General features: G+C 38.4%; 1 protein-coding gene across 1 annotated transcript in view; it reads left to right on the forward strand.

The window, feature by feature from the left end:
• The window catches only part of phactr3a (phosphatase and actin regulator 3a), a 33,019-nt gene that overhangs the window by 1,075 nt on the left and 14,141 nt on the right, over window positions 1-17,803 (forward strand). Inside the window, exon 2 of the mRNA XM_058410952.1 lies at window positions 17,458-17,619. Within this exon, the coding sequence (XP_058266935.1) occupies window positions 17,458-17,619 (162 nt within the window). The remainder of the gene's footprint in view (window positions 1-17,457; window positions 17,620-17,803) is intronic.

The raw sequence follows: 17,803 nt of genomic DNA on the forward strand, positions 1-17,803 counted from the left end.
TAGTTATTAATTGGCATAAATAAAAAATAAATGGTACAACACTAATATTTGCAAACTCACATTGAATGCTATGAACTCATATACATGCATTCTTATATCTAATGACAATCCATATAAACAATTTAATCCTGGTTGTGACCTCGGTGCTAATGAAGCAAGGCCCTCTTGTTCTGGCACACTTGACACTCAGCAGGTGTCCAGCACAAAGACACAATTGTAATGCACCCCAGTTTGTTAGTCTGTGTATGTAGGCATGCACAGTCTCTTTCCCTCTAGTCTTGATAAGTATGGCTTATTAGAGAGTGTGGCCAGTAGAAGAAACATGGCTGGGTAACACTGCAGTTTCTGCGTGATTGTGTTGTTCAGATCTATCAAACTAGTGATAAGCCAGTGAGCAAAAATACCATGGAAAGTGGCTTTGGTCAACAATCTGGCAAACAGATCAAGTATTAATATCACCCCGAGCGAGAAAGCTTCATATATGTCATGCATGGTAGTTTTCAGGGGTGTGCATGACTCATAGAAAGCAGTTTAATCTGTGCTATTCTTGGGAGTTGTGATTAACAGCTGATATTTCTGTGCAAGGCACCATTCTTTCCTCTGTCAAGAAGGAGAAGGCTACTCTCGGTTTCATTGAAAATGATGCATTTGATTATGTAGGGTTCATAGAAATTATAATTAATTGAAAGTGCCAGAAGAAAACACACACACATATGCCAGAAGTGATTAGAAAGAAGCTGAGGGAAAGAGATTAATGGAGTGAGTCTTCTGAGGTTTGATAATGGTTCTCATTGACTTACACTAGTATAAGGTAATGTGGGTAATGGATCAGTTTCTCCCTCGACCAAGTGATAATTAATTAAACAGCTTAAACTTCACGTTCCAAAACTCATGCACTTTATGTGTGCAAGAGACTTGCTGCAGCATTGGAGGAAAGTTTTCAGCGCTTGCTCTTATCAGTACAATTAAGTTCTTTGAAAACTGTCGATCATTCTCCTGTGGGAGCTCCTGGTTTAGGGAAAAATCTCATAACGAGGCTAACAGTATGTAGCATCTCATAATGAATCACGCTGTTGGGCTACACTCGTCTCTCATCGTTTCTAGCTTTATGTCATTCATTCACCATAGCTCTTGATCTTGGGACTGCTGATAGGTTGAATGAGCACAGGCAATCTTTTGAGCATAAATAAAATATTCCTTTGCTTCCTGAGGACCTCACAGTTATTATGTTTAGTCTGTATTCTCTCATTAAAGTGTCTTCAGTTCGGTTCACAGAGGACCTCCTGCTACATTCTTATATTGGGCATGTTGCTTATATTAAAAGAAGCATGTTAGCCCATTTGCAGGAAAAGCTGGACTGAGACGACAGGTGAAAAATGTCAGAAAGCATGGTGTCGGAATGAACAGCAACACATGTAGGAGGACTCTTGGGCTGCTGCCATCAAATGTTTTTAAAATAGATGATCTTCAGCTTTTACACAGATCTGATATGAAATGTGACTGAAGACATAGCATCTGAGTGGAATTTGTTTATTTACAGCTTCTAGTAAGTGATAACCTTTTTTATTAATATTATTATAATCATCCAATCTGATATTGAGAATACCAGGATGATTAGGCCACTCAACAATTCATAAAGAGAGCACCATGTAACATTACTACTAATAAATACATAATGAAACATAAAGTGTATTTCCCGAGGCAATATTTATTATGGTGCTGTGATTCATAAAATCATGTATAGCAAAAGACACTATTAAAACCCTGTTTTAGCGCCTTTTAATTGAGGTGTTCCAGAAATGCTGCCATTTGTAGGTGTTTTAATGACCACTCATTTGTCTTTCGGGACCGAATTGAATACAGAGTTGTCACTGGGGCCTATGTCCCTGAGTGCTGGTCAGAAATACATCCTGGTCACTTTTCTCCTATCGGTCGGCTATGACTCATCACTTGCTCCTAAAACCGCTTGAAGAGAGTGCTGGTTCACTAAAGCAAGGTGCTGCATAATGTACGACAGAATGTGCAATTCAAAGCTCTGCATTCGGTCCGATCCTTAATCAATCACTTTTTCTATGCGAGTCAGTGCTTTATGTCTATTTGTTAGATTTTTATGTCCCCACCCCAGGATTTATAACAGTTTATGATGGAGGAATGAGAAAGGTTGCTTTTTCCACTCAACCTGCTCATATCGAATTACATCATAAATCTTTGTGTTTTCTATTTAACCCATCATTTTTCAAGATTTATAAAAAAAAAAAAAATGCCATTGTGGGGGAATTTCTATAAACCTGTTTTACAGCATAATGGCTCCGTAGTGAACCGAGCTGTGAAAGATGAGATCATAGAATCACTAGGGTCAGCAGGTGTCGTGATGCAGCTTGTAGCCTAATATAGCGGACACGATGCAATATTGATGGGAAAGTGACAAAAATATCTGTGTTCCTCAGGAGGTACTCTTTATCTGAACAGAGGGTGCTGCCATTAACTAATATAAGTAAATAGTCATGTCCTTCAGCAGAGAAGACACCTGAAATGCGCCAAGGATTCCAATCAATGAATAGTTGGCAAAAACAGTGCTGCGTATGGTCTTAGATATGAAATTTCCAACGCATAAACAGATGATTTATGCGCATACGCAAGACCTTCAATTCTTGCTTTATTATTCAGTTATTTTTAACAGGATTTTATCCTGTAACTCTTTTGAATTATACAGTAATGACAGTAAGTAGAGAGAAGAATGTAAATCTGGACCAAACAATTTGTTTTGTGTTTCATTGTGTTTACTGTTATGGTTAATAATCTAGCATCTCGAGCGCTCCACGTCAGAACTCCCACGCTTATCTTATTTAAGAATGTCTAGTCCTCTATACATGAGGAGTTATTTCCTCATCCACTGTAGTCCACTGGCTTCTGTCTTTTTTCAGGTGTGAAGACAGAACAAAACAACAAGCTCAGCAGCTTCCCTGGAGATGTAGCAGGGAGCAGATTAAGTGTTTGACAGTGTGTCTTTTTCTGCTGTGTGTGTGAGAGAGGATAGGAGGGAGTAGTCTTATGTAGCTAGATGCCATCGACTCTTTGATTCAGGTTTCGGAGTATCAGAGATTCATTCCTTGGCTGCCACTAAAACTCAGGCTATCCAGTCAAACCATTTTTTTAAATAGACATCTCATACAAATAGTCATTTTCTTTGGATAAAAATTATTTTGAAAGTCTTCAGTGTTTCTGAAAGCGTATATATCGTATATCAGATTCAAAACAGACATTACAGATGACAGACTTACAAATAAGGTACAAAATCTGCCACTGGCTTTTTATTAAATTTTCTCTGTTAGTTAGCTGAAAAAAGCAATATTTTTACTCACTGGTATCCAGTGTGTACTAGATTTTTGAATGAATATAGTGGTTACACAAGTGGCACAACAGGAAAGCTCCAAAAGATGCCATAGCCCACTGAGACCAAGAGTCTAAGAGGCAAAAATGGGTGGGAGGGATGACATTACTATCTTTCCTGTTAATTAAAGTAAGACTATTAAAAAAACTGAATTTGTCATATATACATTACAGCACAGTGAAATACTTTTCTTTGCAAATCCTAGCTTAGGAAGCTGGGGTCAGAGCACAGGGTCAGCCATATTACAGCATCCTTGGAGCAGAGAGGGTCCAACATGGCAGTTGGCAATGCTGTGGCTTGAACCTCAACCTTCCAATCAGTAACACCAGTGTCACCTTCCAATTCTCCTTCAATTATGGACCTTTATGAGCTCATGTATGAGGAAATGGTCACCATGCACTTTCATGAGTCTTGGAGGAAGACCCTCCAGCACCACTGTTGTATTATAGGGGAGAACCAGCTAGTGGGAAGCAATTTGCAAATTGTGGTTTAAAAAAACAAGCGATGTATTGAGAAAATAGAATTCAGGATATAAATATCAGGCTATATGCTATACATAATAATATGTAAATATAATCAGAGACTGTCGATTAGCTATTCATTTTATAATCTTCTGCTTTTTACCTCAAAGCAGCTGCTGATATGATAAGATATGATTTAAACCCATTGATCTAATGTATACAGTGGCATGAATGGATGGCTCTATATATATATATATATATATATATATATATATATATATATAGAGAGAGAGAGAGAGAGAGAGAGAGAGAGAGAGAGAGCGCCATCCATTCATGCCACTGTATACATTAGATCAATGGGTTTAAATATCTTACCATATCAGCATCATATCATATCTTATCATATCAGCATATATATATATATATATATATATATATATATATATATATATATATATATATATCAAACCGAAGCATTACAGGTGTATGGATGTTTTCTCTACTTGTTGTTTGGATCTGTTTAACAAGCTTCATGTGCTTTGAAACTAAAGTTAAATTTAACTCACATGCAGATGTCATTTTGAGCTTGCGATGTGGAGCTTCTGTATGTCTGAGCAGGTCATGCCTTGGAGAATTTGTTTTGGCATTTTGCACCATGCATTGAGATGTAGGCTTTGAAATATTTAATCAATTAACTGTTATTAAAAGCACTAAGCAGCTTGATATCCAACAGCCTGCTGGGAGAAACCATCAGTTCATGCAATCAGTTTATGCAATTTGTTAAAACACAGTACACTCAGTGGTGCAATATGAGATTCAGAGGACTCACCATGCTTGCAACAAAAAATATGATTCACTCCATATCAGATCGGAGAAATAGTTCTGCTTATCACTAGAAGTGTGTTGCTAAAAATGTGCAAATCGTAACTGTCTCCTTTTACACTTACTACAGTGACTATAACACCTTATTAGATTTGGTGTAGTATCCCTAAACATCCACAATGAGTCCTACAAATATGGTCAAAAACCAAGAGTCACCCTGGCATAACCTTTCCTGGGGGCCACATTGTAAATATTTCTAAGATAAGTGAAAAATAGAGACAGGAGCATGTTTTTACAGTAGCATCAACACATCTTTTAACACATCTTTTTATAGTGCAACAGGCAGAGACGGAAATAAACACTTCTGTAGAGTCTTCTGAAGTCTTTATAGATAGTTGGTCAAGGCTGATCAGTGATGACTTTCAAAAGATGCACCCAGTTACAACAGGGCTAATAATGACTGTAGGTGAGGAATGTGATGATGCTTTTTTCTCCTAGCATAGAATGTTCCGGATATGCCATTGTCTATTCAAAGGCTGATTCATAACAGTCGTCGACATTAGCAGGGCTTTGCTGGGTGGTAATGATTCAGTAGATGCTGAAGTCACCCGCTGAGGCATTGTATGTGTTAAACTGTAAGAGCATCACTGTGACGCAGCCTAAAGAGAATTGGATAGAGCTTGAGCTTAGGAAAGACAGAGAGACAGAGCGAGAGAGAGACAGAGAGAGAGAGAGAGAGAGAGAGAGGAAGGGTGGGGGGGGAAGGAATGAAGAGGGGGAAGGGAGGCAGAAAGGAACAATGAGGAGAGACAGTCTGGTGGAAATTACTTTTAAGTTACTCATAAGCAGCCTGTATAGAAGCACTGAGCAAATATTAGAATGTACAGTGGAGACATTCAGAATAACCCCTAGTGGCTTGTTCAATAGCTAAACAGGTTTAAACTACACTGGGGGGTTCGTGCTGTATCAGTACACTGTAATGGATACTTTGCGAAATTTAATTGTTGATATGTATGAAAGGCTCTGACTTGCTTTATTTATTTATTTATTTTTATTCAGTGAATGAAGCACTGACAGTAATACTTACGGCCTGCTCATTCATCCAAACACCTACACAGACACAGATTTCAAGTACAACCCACTCAAAAGCATTCTAGTATTTCTGCCTCTCTTGTAGTAGCATTGGGATTGGATGGTGTGAGCAAAAAGGAGCTCGCTCTGTACATCAGCGATGGCGGTTTCAGCACCATAGAGAGCGCCTCAGAGTCCAGATTACTCACACAGATATTCACATATGAAAAAAGGATGGAAATTTTGTGCACTCTCAGGAAAAAAAGGGTCTTTGGTTGTTCTTTCTGGAGGCATTCAGTGTAGCGCCCTTCGACAGAGCACGGTTCATTAGAAAGGGTTTCTGAAACTGGACATTTAATCCAAAGAACCATAAAACTATAGCAACAATATCTGTTTTATAAGATTAGATGCTCTCATACTCCAGGCAGGATTTTGTGTCTTTCTTCAAATATGGGTTGCATTGCTAATAGTGGAGACTGAGATGAAGAATAGACATGCTGAATGCCGATATTTTTGCACTTTACACTTCTGTGCATCACCTTAACTTCAGCTATGAAGCACTGATATACAGTTTATTATAGCAAGGTGCCACTTAATATTAACAGCCTTTACTGTTAAAACATGATGGGCTCTTATATTGTAGTTGTTTTGTTTTTTATACCCCCTTTTTCCCCTAATGACCATTAGAAGATAATGATTTATGATGTACTGAGTTTACTGTGGTAGGAAACTGATTCTCCTTAATTCAGTTATGTAAACTTATGCAAAAGCAAATCATTTACCTCAAATAAACCCCTGGCATTAGTTTTCTGGGAAACACTCAAGTTAACTCCACAAATCAGATTTTACAGTGTGTGTGTGTGTGTGTGTGTGTGTGTGTGTGAATAAGATTGGACTGATTCATTAAAGGGAAATGACAACAGAATGTTCTATATAAGTTCTGTCTTATTTGTTTTTATCACTGCGGAAGAGATGAGTGCTAAGAGAGAAGAATAATGCTTGTTATAGACTTGTAAGACCACCAGAGCCTGTGCCTGTGGACAAGGCTACCAGATGTCCAGTTGAAATTTACCTAGACTAAAGGGATTCAATCTCAGTTTTTCATACCTCCACACATTTCATGTTACCACACAAGTCCATTGTGGGATCTACTGCATTTCTTTAAGAGGTCATTTCAAAATAATGGCTATAAAACAGATTTTATATACAGTACTGTAGCAGATTTTCAATGGGTCAGATGTTTACATACACTTGGATTAGTATTTGGTGGCAATTTGCAATAGTTAAATCAAATGCTTGGGAAAGCCTTCAACAAGCTTCCCATGCTACTTTAAACATTCTTTTGTCCATTCCTCCTTACAGAACTTAGATTTGTGGGCCTCTAGATATGCTTTTTCAGTTCATTCCACAAATGTTCTATAAAATTCACTTGGCTTTGTGATGGTCACTCCAATATTTCTTGTGTTAAAGCTAAACTAGGGTATGCTTAGGATTTTTGTCCTGCTGGAAGATCCAGTTTTAGGCATCTGGCTGATGCCTTGAAGTGCTGATTCAGAATTTACTAAATAATCCTCCTTCATGATGACACTTATTTTCTCAAGTGCACCAGTACCCTTTCTAAAAATACGTCCGACAACATGATGCTGATGATGCTGACACGTGATGCTGACACCGATCAGACATAAGATTAATAATATTGTGTTGGTCCCCATTTTGCTGCCAAAACAGCCCTGACCCGTCCTGTGCTGTGTATTCTCACACCTTTCTATCAGAACCAGCATTAATTTCTTCAGCAATTTGAGCAACAGTAGCTCATCTGTTGGATCCGATCACACGGGTCAGCTTTCACTCACCACGTGCATCAGTGAGCCATGACTGCCCATGACCCTGTCACCGGTTCACCACTGTTCCTTCCTTGGACCACTTTTGATAGATACTGACCACTGCAGACCAGGAACACCCCAGAAGAGCTGCCGTTTTGGAGATGCTCTGATCCAGTGGTCTAGCCATCACAATTTGGCCCTTCATCAAACTCGCTCAAATCCTTACGCTTGCCCATTTTTCCTGCTTCTAACACATCAACTTTGAGGACAATTTGTTCACTTGCTGCCTAATATATCCCACCCACTAACAGGTGCTATGAAAAGGAGATAATCAGTCTTATTCATTTCACCTGCCACTGCTCATAATGTTATGCCTGAGTGGTGTATATAGCGCTGATGATTATGTACAAACCGTTTAATTTCTGTTTTATCTAACCAGAGAGCATTACTGCAAACAACTGTCTGGGTTTTTTATGCTGGTTTTGAAATAATCTTTCTTGTATGACAGCCTTTTAGTTCATGTCAATCTAGAGCACTCTTTATCCACAGTCTGTACACTCTTATGTATATACTTTGGTACCTGATGCCTTCAAATCCTTCACCAGTTCCTTTCTTGTTGTTTTGGGATTTAGTAGAACCTTTTGGACCTAAGTTTGTTCATCCCTAGGAGTGCTGCTCTGTCTGTGTACTCCCAAGATTTATATATTTGCATATATTTATTTGTACAGTTATAGATTTTGGTACCTTTACGTTATTTGGAAATTGTTCCTAAGGTGAAACCACACCATTTGCTGAGATCTTGGGTAACTTGCTCTAATAGTATTAAGGGCACAAATGCACTGACTCTCAGGGTAGGTTTAGAAAATCATAAGCTTACAAAATTCATTAAATCAGTTTCTGGATTCTTCTTGTTTAATGAGACAGACAACATGATGATTTTGACCCACTGGAATTCTAATTTAGTGAATTTGAACTTAGATCTGTGTTAATTCAATTGTTTTTAAAATGTATAAAATGTGTGTGAAACAACGAGACTGATTATCTTTAGTTTATGTAAAATTGTGGCCTATACTGTAAAAGTATAAAGACCTAAAAATAATATTTCTTTTGTGCAGAAAGAATATAAAAGGCTTATGAGCCATTTATGTAGGATCGTTCTATCAGCTGACAAAGCTCATTAGTGTAAAAACTGACAACAGGTTTGAGGGTTTAGATTTATTATTATTATTATTATTATTATTATTATTATTATTATTATTATTACTGTAGAGAGGGAGGAGTGGGAGTAGGAAGAGTTGGAGTAATAACTGTTAACCCATGATGTTATACACCAATCATTATGCAGTTGCAGTGAGAGATGAAGTGAATAACACCGATGATCTCCTCATCATGGCACCTGTTAGTGGGTGGGATATATTAGGCAGCAAGTCAACATTTTGTCCTCAAAGTTGATGTGTTAGAAGCAGGAAAAATGGACCAGCGTAAGGATTTGAGCGAGTTTGACGAAGGGCCGAATTGTGATGGCTAAGACGACTGGATCAGAGCATCTCCAAAACTGCAGCTCTTGTGGGGTGTTCCCGGTCTGCAGTGGTCAGTATCTATCAAAAGTGGTCCAAGGAAGGAACAGTGGTGAACCGGCGACAGGGTCATGGACAGACAAGGCTCACTGATGCATGTGGGTAGCGAAGGCTGGCCCATGTGGTTTGATCCAACAGACGAGCTACTGTTGCTCAAATTGCTGAAGAAGTTAATGCTGGTTCTGACAGAAAGGTGTCAGAATACACAGGGCATCACAGGTCAGGGCTGTTTTGGCAGCAAAAGGGGGGACTAACACAGTATTAGGCAGGTGGTCATAATGTTATGCCTGGTTGATATATATCCATGTGTATCAGGACCTGTAAAACCACTAAAAAACTAAAAAACTATGCTCATTGTTATTTTGTCACTACTGCATACTGTGTAAAGTAATCCAAAGTGTATAAATGACTATATTACAAAACTTTATATCATTTTATAGAGTAATCTTCTTGGTTACCGGTTCAGGCCTTTCTCTGGTTTAAGAGAAAATGAACCTCTGCTATGCAATGACTTTAAAAACTTTAGTACATTAGACTAAATAGTAAATAACCCACTTCAAACAAAGAGGAAAGATAGAGACAGATTCAATGCTATATATTCAATGCTACTTCTTTCATGGCAAGTGATGCTTCCTATTTATAGACTTTCACAATTGTTGTGTCTCTTAGTAAATACTGAGATACTCTCCAACTTTTGTACATATCAGTTTGTATTTCTGTCTGTATAGGGGGTGCATCAGTGTATAGTTCGGGTATATGACAGTATCCACAGCTTCAACACATTTTCTTACAGCTTCACATTTTTAAACAGGATGGCATTTAAGAGCGTATAACATTGCAGTGGCAGAGCCAGTATTAAATTATCTTGTCAGGAACACTTTTAAAATGGACTTTGAGTAGCCTATAATATAATGAAGTAATTTCACAAGGCATGTTTATAACTTAAAATCCGGGCTGTTCTGTTTACATCATGCACACTATAATATTTTTGAAATATTTTTTCTTTTATATCGTAACAACGTTCCAAACTTGATCTCGTTTCATCACTGATGTTCTGTTTAAACCGACTCTGTGTTTTCCCTTAAACCCAAGTGCAAGTATCATTAGAGGAGCAATTTTATGATTTGTTCCACTTGGAGACTTCATATGGATACTATACCAGAGGCGCTTTTCTATGGACAGATGGCTGCACAGTTGTTGAGCTTGAGGGTGAATGACTAGAAGAACAACAAGTTTCTTGAAAATAAAAAACTCACGTCCTAAATGAACAGTTGCAGGTAAGCTAAAAAATACCTTGCGAATATGTAAAATATTAGTCAGAAACATGATAAATCATCAAAATGTATACACTTAATAGAAAATGACATAACATAGCTGCTGGCAGCTTCCATGACGTACTGAAATCTAAGACATGCATGCCAGTGTGGGATTTAACAAGTTGAAAGCTTTTAGTTTGTCACGTGATAGTAATAGCGGAGGCTGGAGATACATCTGTAGTGGGTTTTTTTGGCATGTCTTCAATATTAAGAGCACATTTCATTGTGTTATTAGATATTCATAGCTTGAGGTTTTGATGCTTTCAGACCTGTTGACTTGAGTCTGTACTAATGGAGGCTGCAGATTTACGTTGATCCATCATATATCCCAGTCAGCCATAACATTAAAACCACTGACAGGTAAAGTGAATAACATTATCTCATTACAATGGCACTTAGCAGGAGAAATTGGCAAGAATAAGGAGCTAAGCGACTTTGACAAGGCTGTTTTTTTTGCGTACTTTCTGGCTTCTTTTTTTTCCCCCAGTCATTCAATAGAGGCTTAGGTCTTGTGATTGACTTGTCCGAGTCTTTTTTCCAAATGAAGTGCTTTATTTTGTTGGGTTATTCTCTTGTTGCATGATGAAGTTCCTCCGAATTAAATTGGATGCATTTTTCTGTAAATTAGCAGACTGGATGTTTCTGAATCCATTCTGCTGTTACCGTCATGAGTTATATCATCAATAAAAATGAGTGAGTCTGTTCCAGAAATTGCCATGTAAGCCTAAAACTATGATCCGACCACCACGCATGGCAGCTGAGCTCAAATGCTTTGGATCGTGAGCAGACACCACACTTCACTTTCCATCACTTTGATAGAGATTAATGTTGGCTCCAGGTTTCTTTGGTTTGTGGCTCATCTCTGTATTTCTTTGCAAACTTCCAATTTAGGCTTCGGATTCTTGCCTCTGATGAGTGGTTTGCATCTTGAAGTATGGCCTCAATATTTATACTCTGGAAGTCCTCTTCGAATGGCGGATTGTGATACCTTCACCCTGCCCTAAGGAGCTTGTTGATTATGTCACTGACTTGTTTTGTGGCTCCGTTTCTTTTGACTGGTTGTTAAGTTAACTGTGGATTGCTTCATTTTTTCAGGACATTCCAAATTGTGGTATTGGATATGCTAAATGATTGGACAATGGCTCTAATTAATGTTCCCTTCTTTTCCTCACCTTCAAACTGTATTGCTTTCCCCTCCTAGACTATTCTATGGTCTTTATGTTGGTGTATTCTTTTTCTTCACAGTCAGAACCCAGTGATTAAACCAAGAGTAGATATTCAGAGCTATTAAATGTTTAAGCAATCTAACAGGGCACACCTTTGCAACAAGAAACATACATCAGTCGCATGTTCTTGTATTTTTGATCAGTTGAAAAATGGGTGGGTTCAAACAAAAGTTGTAAATAGATGTAAATATCAGGAAATGAAAGCATTATCATAGCCATCTTTTGAACTCAGACCCAAATGTCTTTGGTAAAAAAAAATATAAAAATATATAAAGCAGTTATCCGCCACTCTTTTTTTTTTTTACCATTTCAATAATTCTGTTTTTTTCTTTTTCTTTTTGTTAAATAAAGGTCAGAGAAAGGTTGCTGTCTGGCCAGAGACCTTATCTCATAATCTCACATACAGACAAGATGGTCAATGTAGCACCAGTCAAATGTTAACTCTTGATACAGCTCTCCCTACAGAGAACCATTCTGAGACATAATGGCAATCTGCTCTGGGTCGGGTCAGCAGCTACCAACGCTGTAATGCATATTTGGCTGAGCAGACAAAAAGAGATGGCCATCCTGACTGTGATAGCCAAGACCACAATATTAAGCCATGCAGTCAGTAATGAATTGAATAAAGTCGCTCTCTTTCATCTCTGGTGTGGCATTACAATAACAGCCTCTCAGCATTTGCGTAGCATGGCCTCAAAGGCTGGGAATGAATGAATAGATTACACAGGCATCAAAGTATAGCCAGCCAGTCAGCCAATGGCTAGTCTGTTATTCCATTCTGTCTTCTAATGACTTCTCTTTCTTGCAGATTCCTTCCTTCTGGTTCATTTTAAATAGTGTAACTAACATATTATATGTAATATAAAGTCATGTGTCAACATTGTGTACAATGTATACGTAAATTAGGTATGTTGTATATACTGTAAATCCTGTATATGCAGTGAGATAGACCAGGAATAAATAGTAATGTAAATAAATCTGAAATATATCTAGGTTTCTTTTTTGAAGTATGTATAACTTAAGGTACAAATTAATCTTTTACACAAAAACGCATATGAATAAAACGTATTTAATCAAATATCATAACTACATATTGTCATGTATCCTGTGTGGGTGGAAATGTTGATATGTTGAGCAAAAGACAGCCTTTCTTTGGTCTGTCCGTGTTTTCTATTTTTTAAGACATAATACGTGAGAGAGATAAGCATAACGTTCCTTGGAAGAAAGAAATGAGCGCCTTTCTAAACAAATAATGTAGGTTAGTCCTTATTTTTTTCTACTAAGTATATGTTTGCCCAGCATTTAATTCTACCCTTCTTCTTCTTCTTCTTCTTTCGGCTTTTCCCTTCAGGGGTGGCCACATCAAATCATCTCTCTCCACCTATCCATATCTTCTGCATCCTCAACACTTGCACCCACTAGCTTCATATCCTCATTTATTACATCCATATACCTCCTCTTTGGCCTTCCTCTTTGCCTCCTGCCTGGCAGCTCCATGTCCAACATTCTCCTACCAATATACTCACTTTCCCTCCTCTGAACATGTCCAAACCATCTTAATCTGGCCTCCCTAACTTTGTCCCCCAAACGCCCAAACTGAGCCGTCCCTCTGATGTACTCGTTCCTAATCCTGTCCAACCGTGTCACTCCCAAAGAGAACCTCAACATCTTCAGCTCTGCTACCTCCTGCTCTGAGTCCTGTCTCTTCCTCAGTGACAATGTCTCTAAACCGTACAGCATGGCCGGTCTCACCACTGTGCTGTACACCTTCCCCTTGATTCACGCTGATCATTTAATTCTGCTGAATTCAAAAATTTAGAGCTGTGGCATTTTCAGAAGGCTGTAATCAATATATACTCTTTAGGTGCACTTCACTGTTCGTAGATATGCTGTTGACAGTTACTATGCAACATCTGACAGCACCCTATACCCCGTCTGTCACAGGACCACCACTGAATAGATTAGTTAAGTGGTGCATTCCATACATCATGCATCAGGCACAGCTGGATTTTTTTTAAGTGTCTCAGTGTCACTGCTGAATTGAGGAGAGTCTTCCAAACAAAAATAAATATCCAGTTGATGTTCAGCTATTGGCAGTCTTGTGGTGATTTATGCAAATTGGGCATGGTTTAATACAATGGTCACTTATTATATCACAGTGTATTAAACCCTACACCTGACACAAGAGCAGCAGCAACGGTTATCCTTTTCTTGGGCTGATAACGTAAGAACAGTCTACAGATGTGTATATACATACAACTATAATAGCAAGGCTTGTAGGCAAATCAAATTCCAGTGCATTTTTTAAAAAGGGTATTTATTATTCCCCCTGGTATTCTGGTATTCAAGTGCTGACCGCAATGGTGTGATTACAGTGCTCTGCTCTGCTCCTTCATGAATAAGCTGATCTCCCATGGATTTTTTTGGAAACACTCCCATGCACTCCTAAGCTGGAATAGGTGTACCTTTTCCAGTTGCACACTTTCTTCCTTCTTTTTTGAACTGAAGCTTGTGTTACAATTTGAACCTTAAAAAATACTGCATTAAATGCAACTCATCTCGGCCCTTGTGACCCACCCATTTATTCTATTAAGAAGGGTGGTGTGCTTGATTATATGTTTATTATGAATAGCTGGCCCATGATTGGCTATTTCTGATCTTCTGCAAGCGCTTCCGTATAGCAACAAGCCACCCTTCCCTTTGTAGCCCCGCCCTCCCCCCCTTTATTCCCCTACTGTGGACTTTCACGTAGCAACAGCCCCTCGCGCAGCTCCATTCACGAGCTAGTTCCACACCCGCACATGGTTCTGCGTTAAAGAAGGTGTGCAGGTTAGATGAGATGATTTTATAAGACAGATAGAAATACCTGATATATTAACAAGATTTGCAATACATGAAGCAAATTCAAAATCAATAAACAATAAAATATATATTGCGCTATTGCCCCCCAAAATAGACACGCGCAATACTGCACACTAAGCATCCATCTGTTGCTAATTAATGACTAAGGAGAAGCTTTTTGGGATTTATCATGGCCAATATATAAATAAATAAAGCTATCCAAAATGGTGTCCGGGTTTTAGTAGTATGTGGTATGCAGCGTATAATAATAAGATATGCAGCATGCGGTTTGGGACGCAGCCTGTGTCTCCGGAGGAGCGCGCGCTGCTCGGCTACGCGTCAGGAGGAGCTGTAACCATGTGAACGGCTCGCGCACGATTTGCAAAAAACACGGCAGGTTTTTTTTTTTTTTTTGCGGTTTTCTAGCTCTTTGACCCGGGTCCCGGGTTTTATTTGGGCAGACATAGGCTCCGGTCAGCTGTAGAGCCAGGTCAGGTCGAGAAGACGTCCACACACTTCAGTACAGAAAGCAGCGGAGCTCTCCTGATTTACACTGACGGCGCCTCTGCCCACAAAGCGCTATTTTGGGAACAGACAGACTTTGACTCGTGTGCTGAGAGAACGATCCTCTCCATGTGTGTGTGCGCGCGCGTGTGTGTGTATTTGAACCTGAAATGCCTTGCTTGCAGTTGTGGGTGGATATCTGAACTGCCGTTATGACTATCTATCTGTCTATCTATCTATCTATCTATCTATCTATCTATCTCTGTCTGTCTCTATCTATCTATCTATCTATCTATCTATCTATCTATCTATCTATCTATCTATCTATCTATCTATCTATCTATCTCTGTCTGTATGTCTCTATCTATCTATCTATCTATCTATCTATCTATCTATCTATCTATCTATCTATCTATCTATCTATCTCTGTCTGTCTCTATCTATCTATCTATCTATCTATCTATCTATCTATCTATCTATCTATCTATCTATCTCTATCTATCTATCTATCTATCTATCTATCTATCTATCTATCTATCTATCTATCTATCTATGTCTGTCTATATCTATCTATCTATCTATCTATCTATCTATCTATCTATCTATCTATCTATCTATCTATCTATCTATCTTTGTCTGTATGTCTCTATCTATCTATCTATCTATCTATCTATCTATCTATCTATCTATCTATCTATCTATCTATCTATCTATCTATCTCTGTCTGTATGTCTCTATCTATCTATCTATCTATCTATCTATCTATCTATCTATCTATCTATCTATCTATCTATCTATCTATCTATCTATCTATGTCTGTCTGTCTATATCTATCTATCTATCTATCTATCTATCTATCTATCTATCTATCTATCTATCTATCTATCTATCTATCTATCTGTCTGTCTGTCTGTCTGTCTGTCTGTCTAGTCTCTGTGTCATCATGAGCTCATTGGCTAAACAATCAGACTGTGTTTATGGCCACACATTAAAAGTATAATTATTTTTAATAATTATTTTGCTAGGAACAATTTAACCACAATGACTTTCCTGGATTGTCAATCTATCAATCTAACCAATCAATACTATAATCACAAACTGAAGAAATGCATTATAATGTCTGTTGTAATGTTTTTCCTGTAAATAAAGCGTGAAGAAGGTTTGCTCACCTTGCTGTTGTGGTCAGTGGGGTCGGGGAATAGCTTGCTTCTGTGTCGGATCTGATTTTTGCGTGTTCATGTAGGACATCACACTTGTTGAGAAATTGGATGTTGCTGAAATTATCTCAGGGATGTTATATTGAGCATTCTGTTATTATTATTCAAGCTACTTCATTACATGCAGCTTCACCAAGTCCAAAACATGCAGATTCTCATCATATGATGCTAGTAACTGCAATGACTACTACTATTACTACTAATATTACTAAAAATAATAGTAGTAGTATCGTTAATATTAATAATAATAAAAGTCTCATTAAGGTGGATAGGTGCCTGGATATCTCTGGTATGATTGTGTGGTGCGAGTGCATCAGATACAGCGATGTTGCTGCGCCTTTTTGACCTTGACCAGCACTTTAGACACTATATACACCTAGCTCCTCTTTTCCGATGCACAGCTAATCATCCTCTATCCCTTCATCAGAACTGTGTCATTGGCTGTATATTTGCTGAATAATGGACAGATTTTACAGATCTGGTTTGACACTGAAGTATTTAGAAACTCTATAGCAATGCTGCAAAATCTGATCAGCTCACCAGTGCCACACACACTCGCATGCCATAATATCTGGTCAACAGTGTGGTACTTTTTCACAATATGTAGCTAGAACATAAGTTCCACAGTTTTAAGGAAATAAAATAAAGCACTATAGAGTGCTTGTATTTCTGTAGCTCTGTTACTTGGGTGATCAGATAGGGCTGGTCCCTTTATGCGTAGAGCTCCCCTCCCATATCCTATCGCTGACTCACATGCGGTTGGATGTATGAGTAAACTCATTACAAGCTCACTCCTACTGCCCTTCTGCAGCTCTCTTGGGGCTATTGGTCATAGATCATTATAACATTATTACCATGTTGTGTAACATTGTTGGTTGCTAAATATAAATAAACAGAGATTGCTCAGCAAAGCCCTGCCGAAACTGGACGGAGCTTTCAAAGAAACTTTTTGGGTACCTTAACATGACACAGAAACTAAAGCCTTCTTAAATACAGTCACGCCCACCTTACTGCATCAACTCTGAAAATCAATACAGTCTGGATCAGTGACAATATTTTCTATAGTTCCTTATGACTGACATTGTCAGTCATCTGATTACATTGGGCATGATCAGCTTATAACAGTTACCTGTGTGTGGAAAGCGTCTGCACTATACTCGCTGTTTACTCACTGGTCTCTTCTCTCCTTCTTTGTGTGTGTGTTGTAGATGTGATGGAGCAGCAGAGGGTGATACGCTCCAGCTGCCTGGTGAGTGGTGTGCACACTCCTCCCATCCGCCGTCACAGCAAGCTGGCTACGCTGGGGCGTCTCTTCCGGCCTTGGAAGTGGAGGAAAAAGAAGAATGAGAAGATGAAGCAGAGCTCCACAGGTGAGGGATGACATAAGAGAGGTCTGGGGTTTTACATTTTAAATTATGGTCTCATGATACACGTACAATACATTTCCAGCACGCAGTAGAAAATAAATAGCAAAAACTATTAATATTATATTAAATAGTAATATTAATAATACTAACAAATAGATTTATTTTAAGCATATCGAGTGCTTTGTGT

The sequence above is a fragment of the Hemibagrus wyckioides genome, linkage group LG15, assembly GCF_019097595.1.
Source record: "Hemibagrus wyckioides isolate EC202008001 linkage group LG15, SWU_Hwy_1.0, whole genome shotgun sequence".
NCBI lineage: Eukaryota > Metazoa > Chordata > Actinopteri > Siluriformes > Bagridae > Hemibagrus > Hemibagrus wyckioides.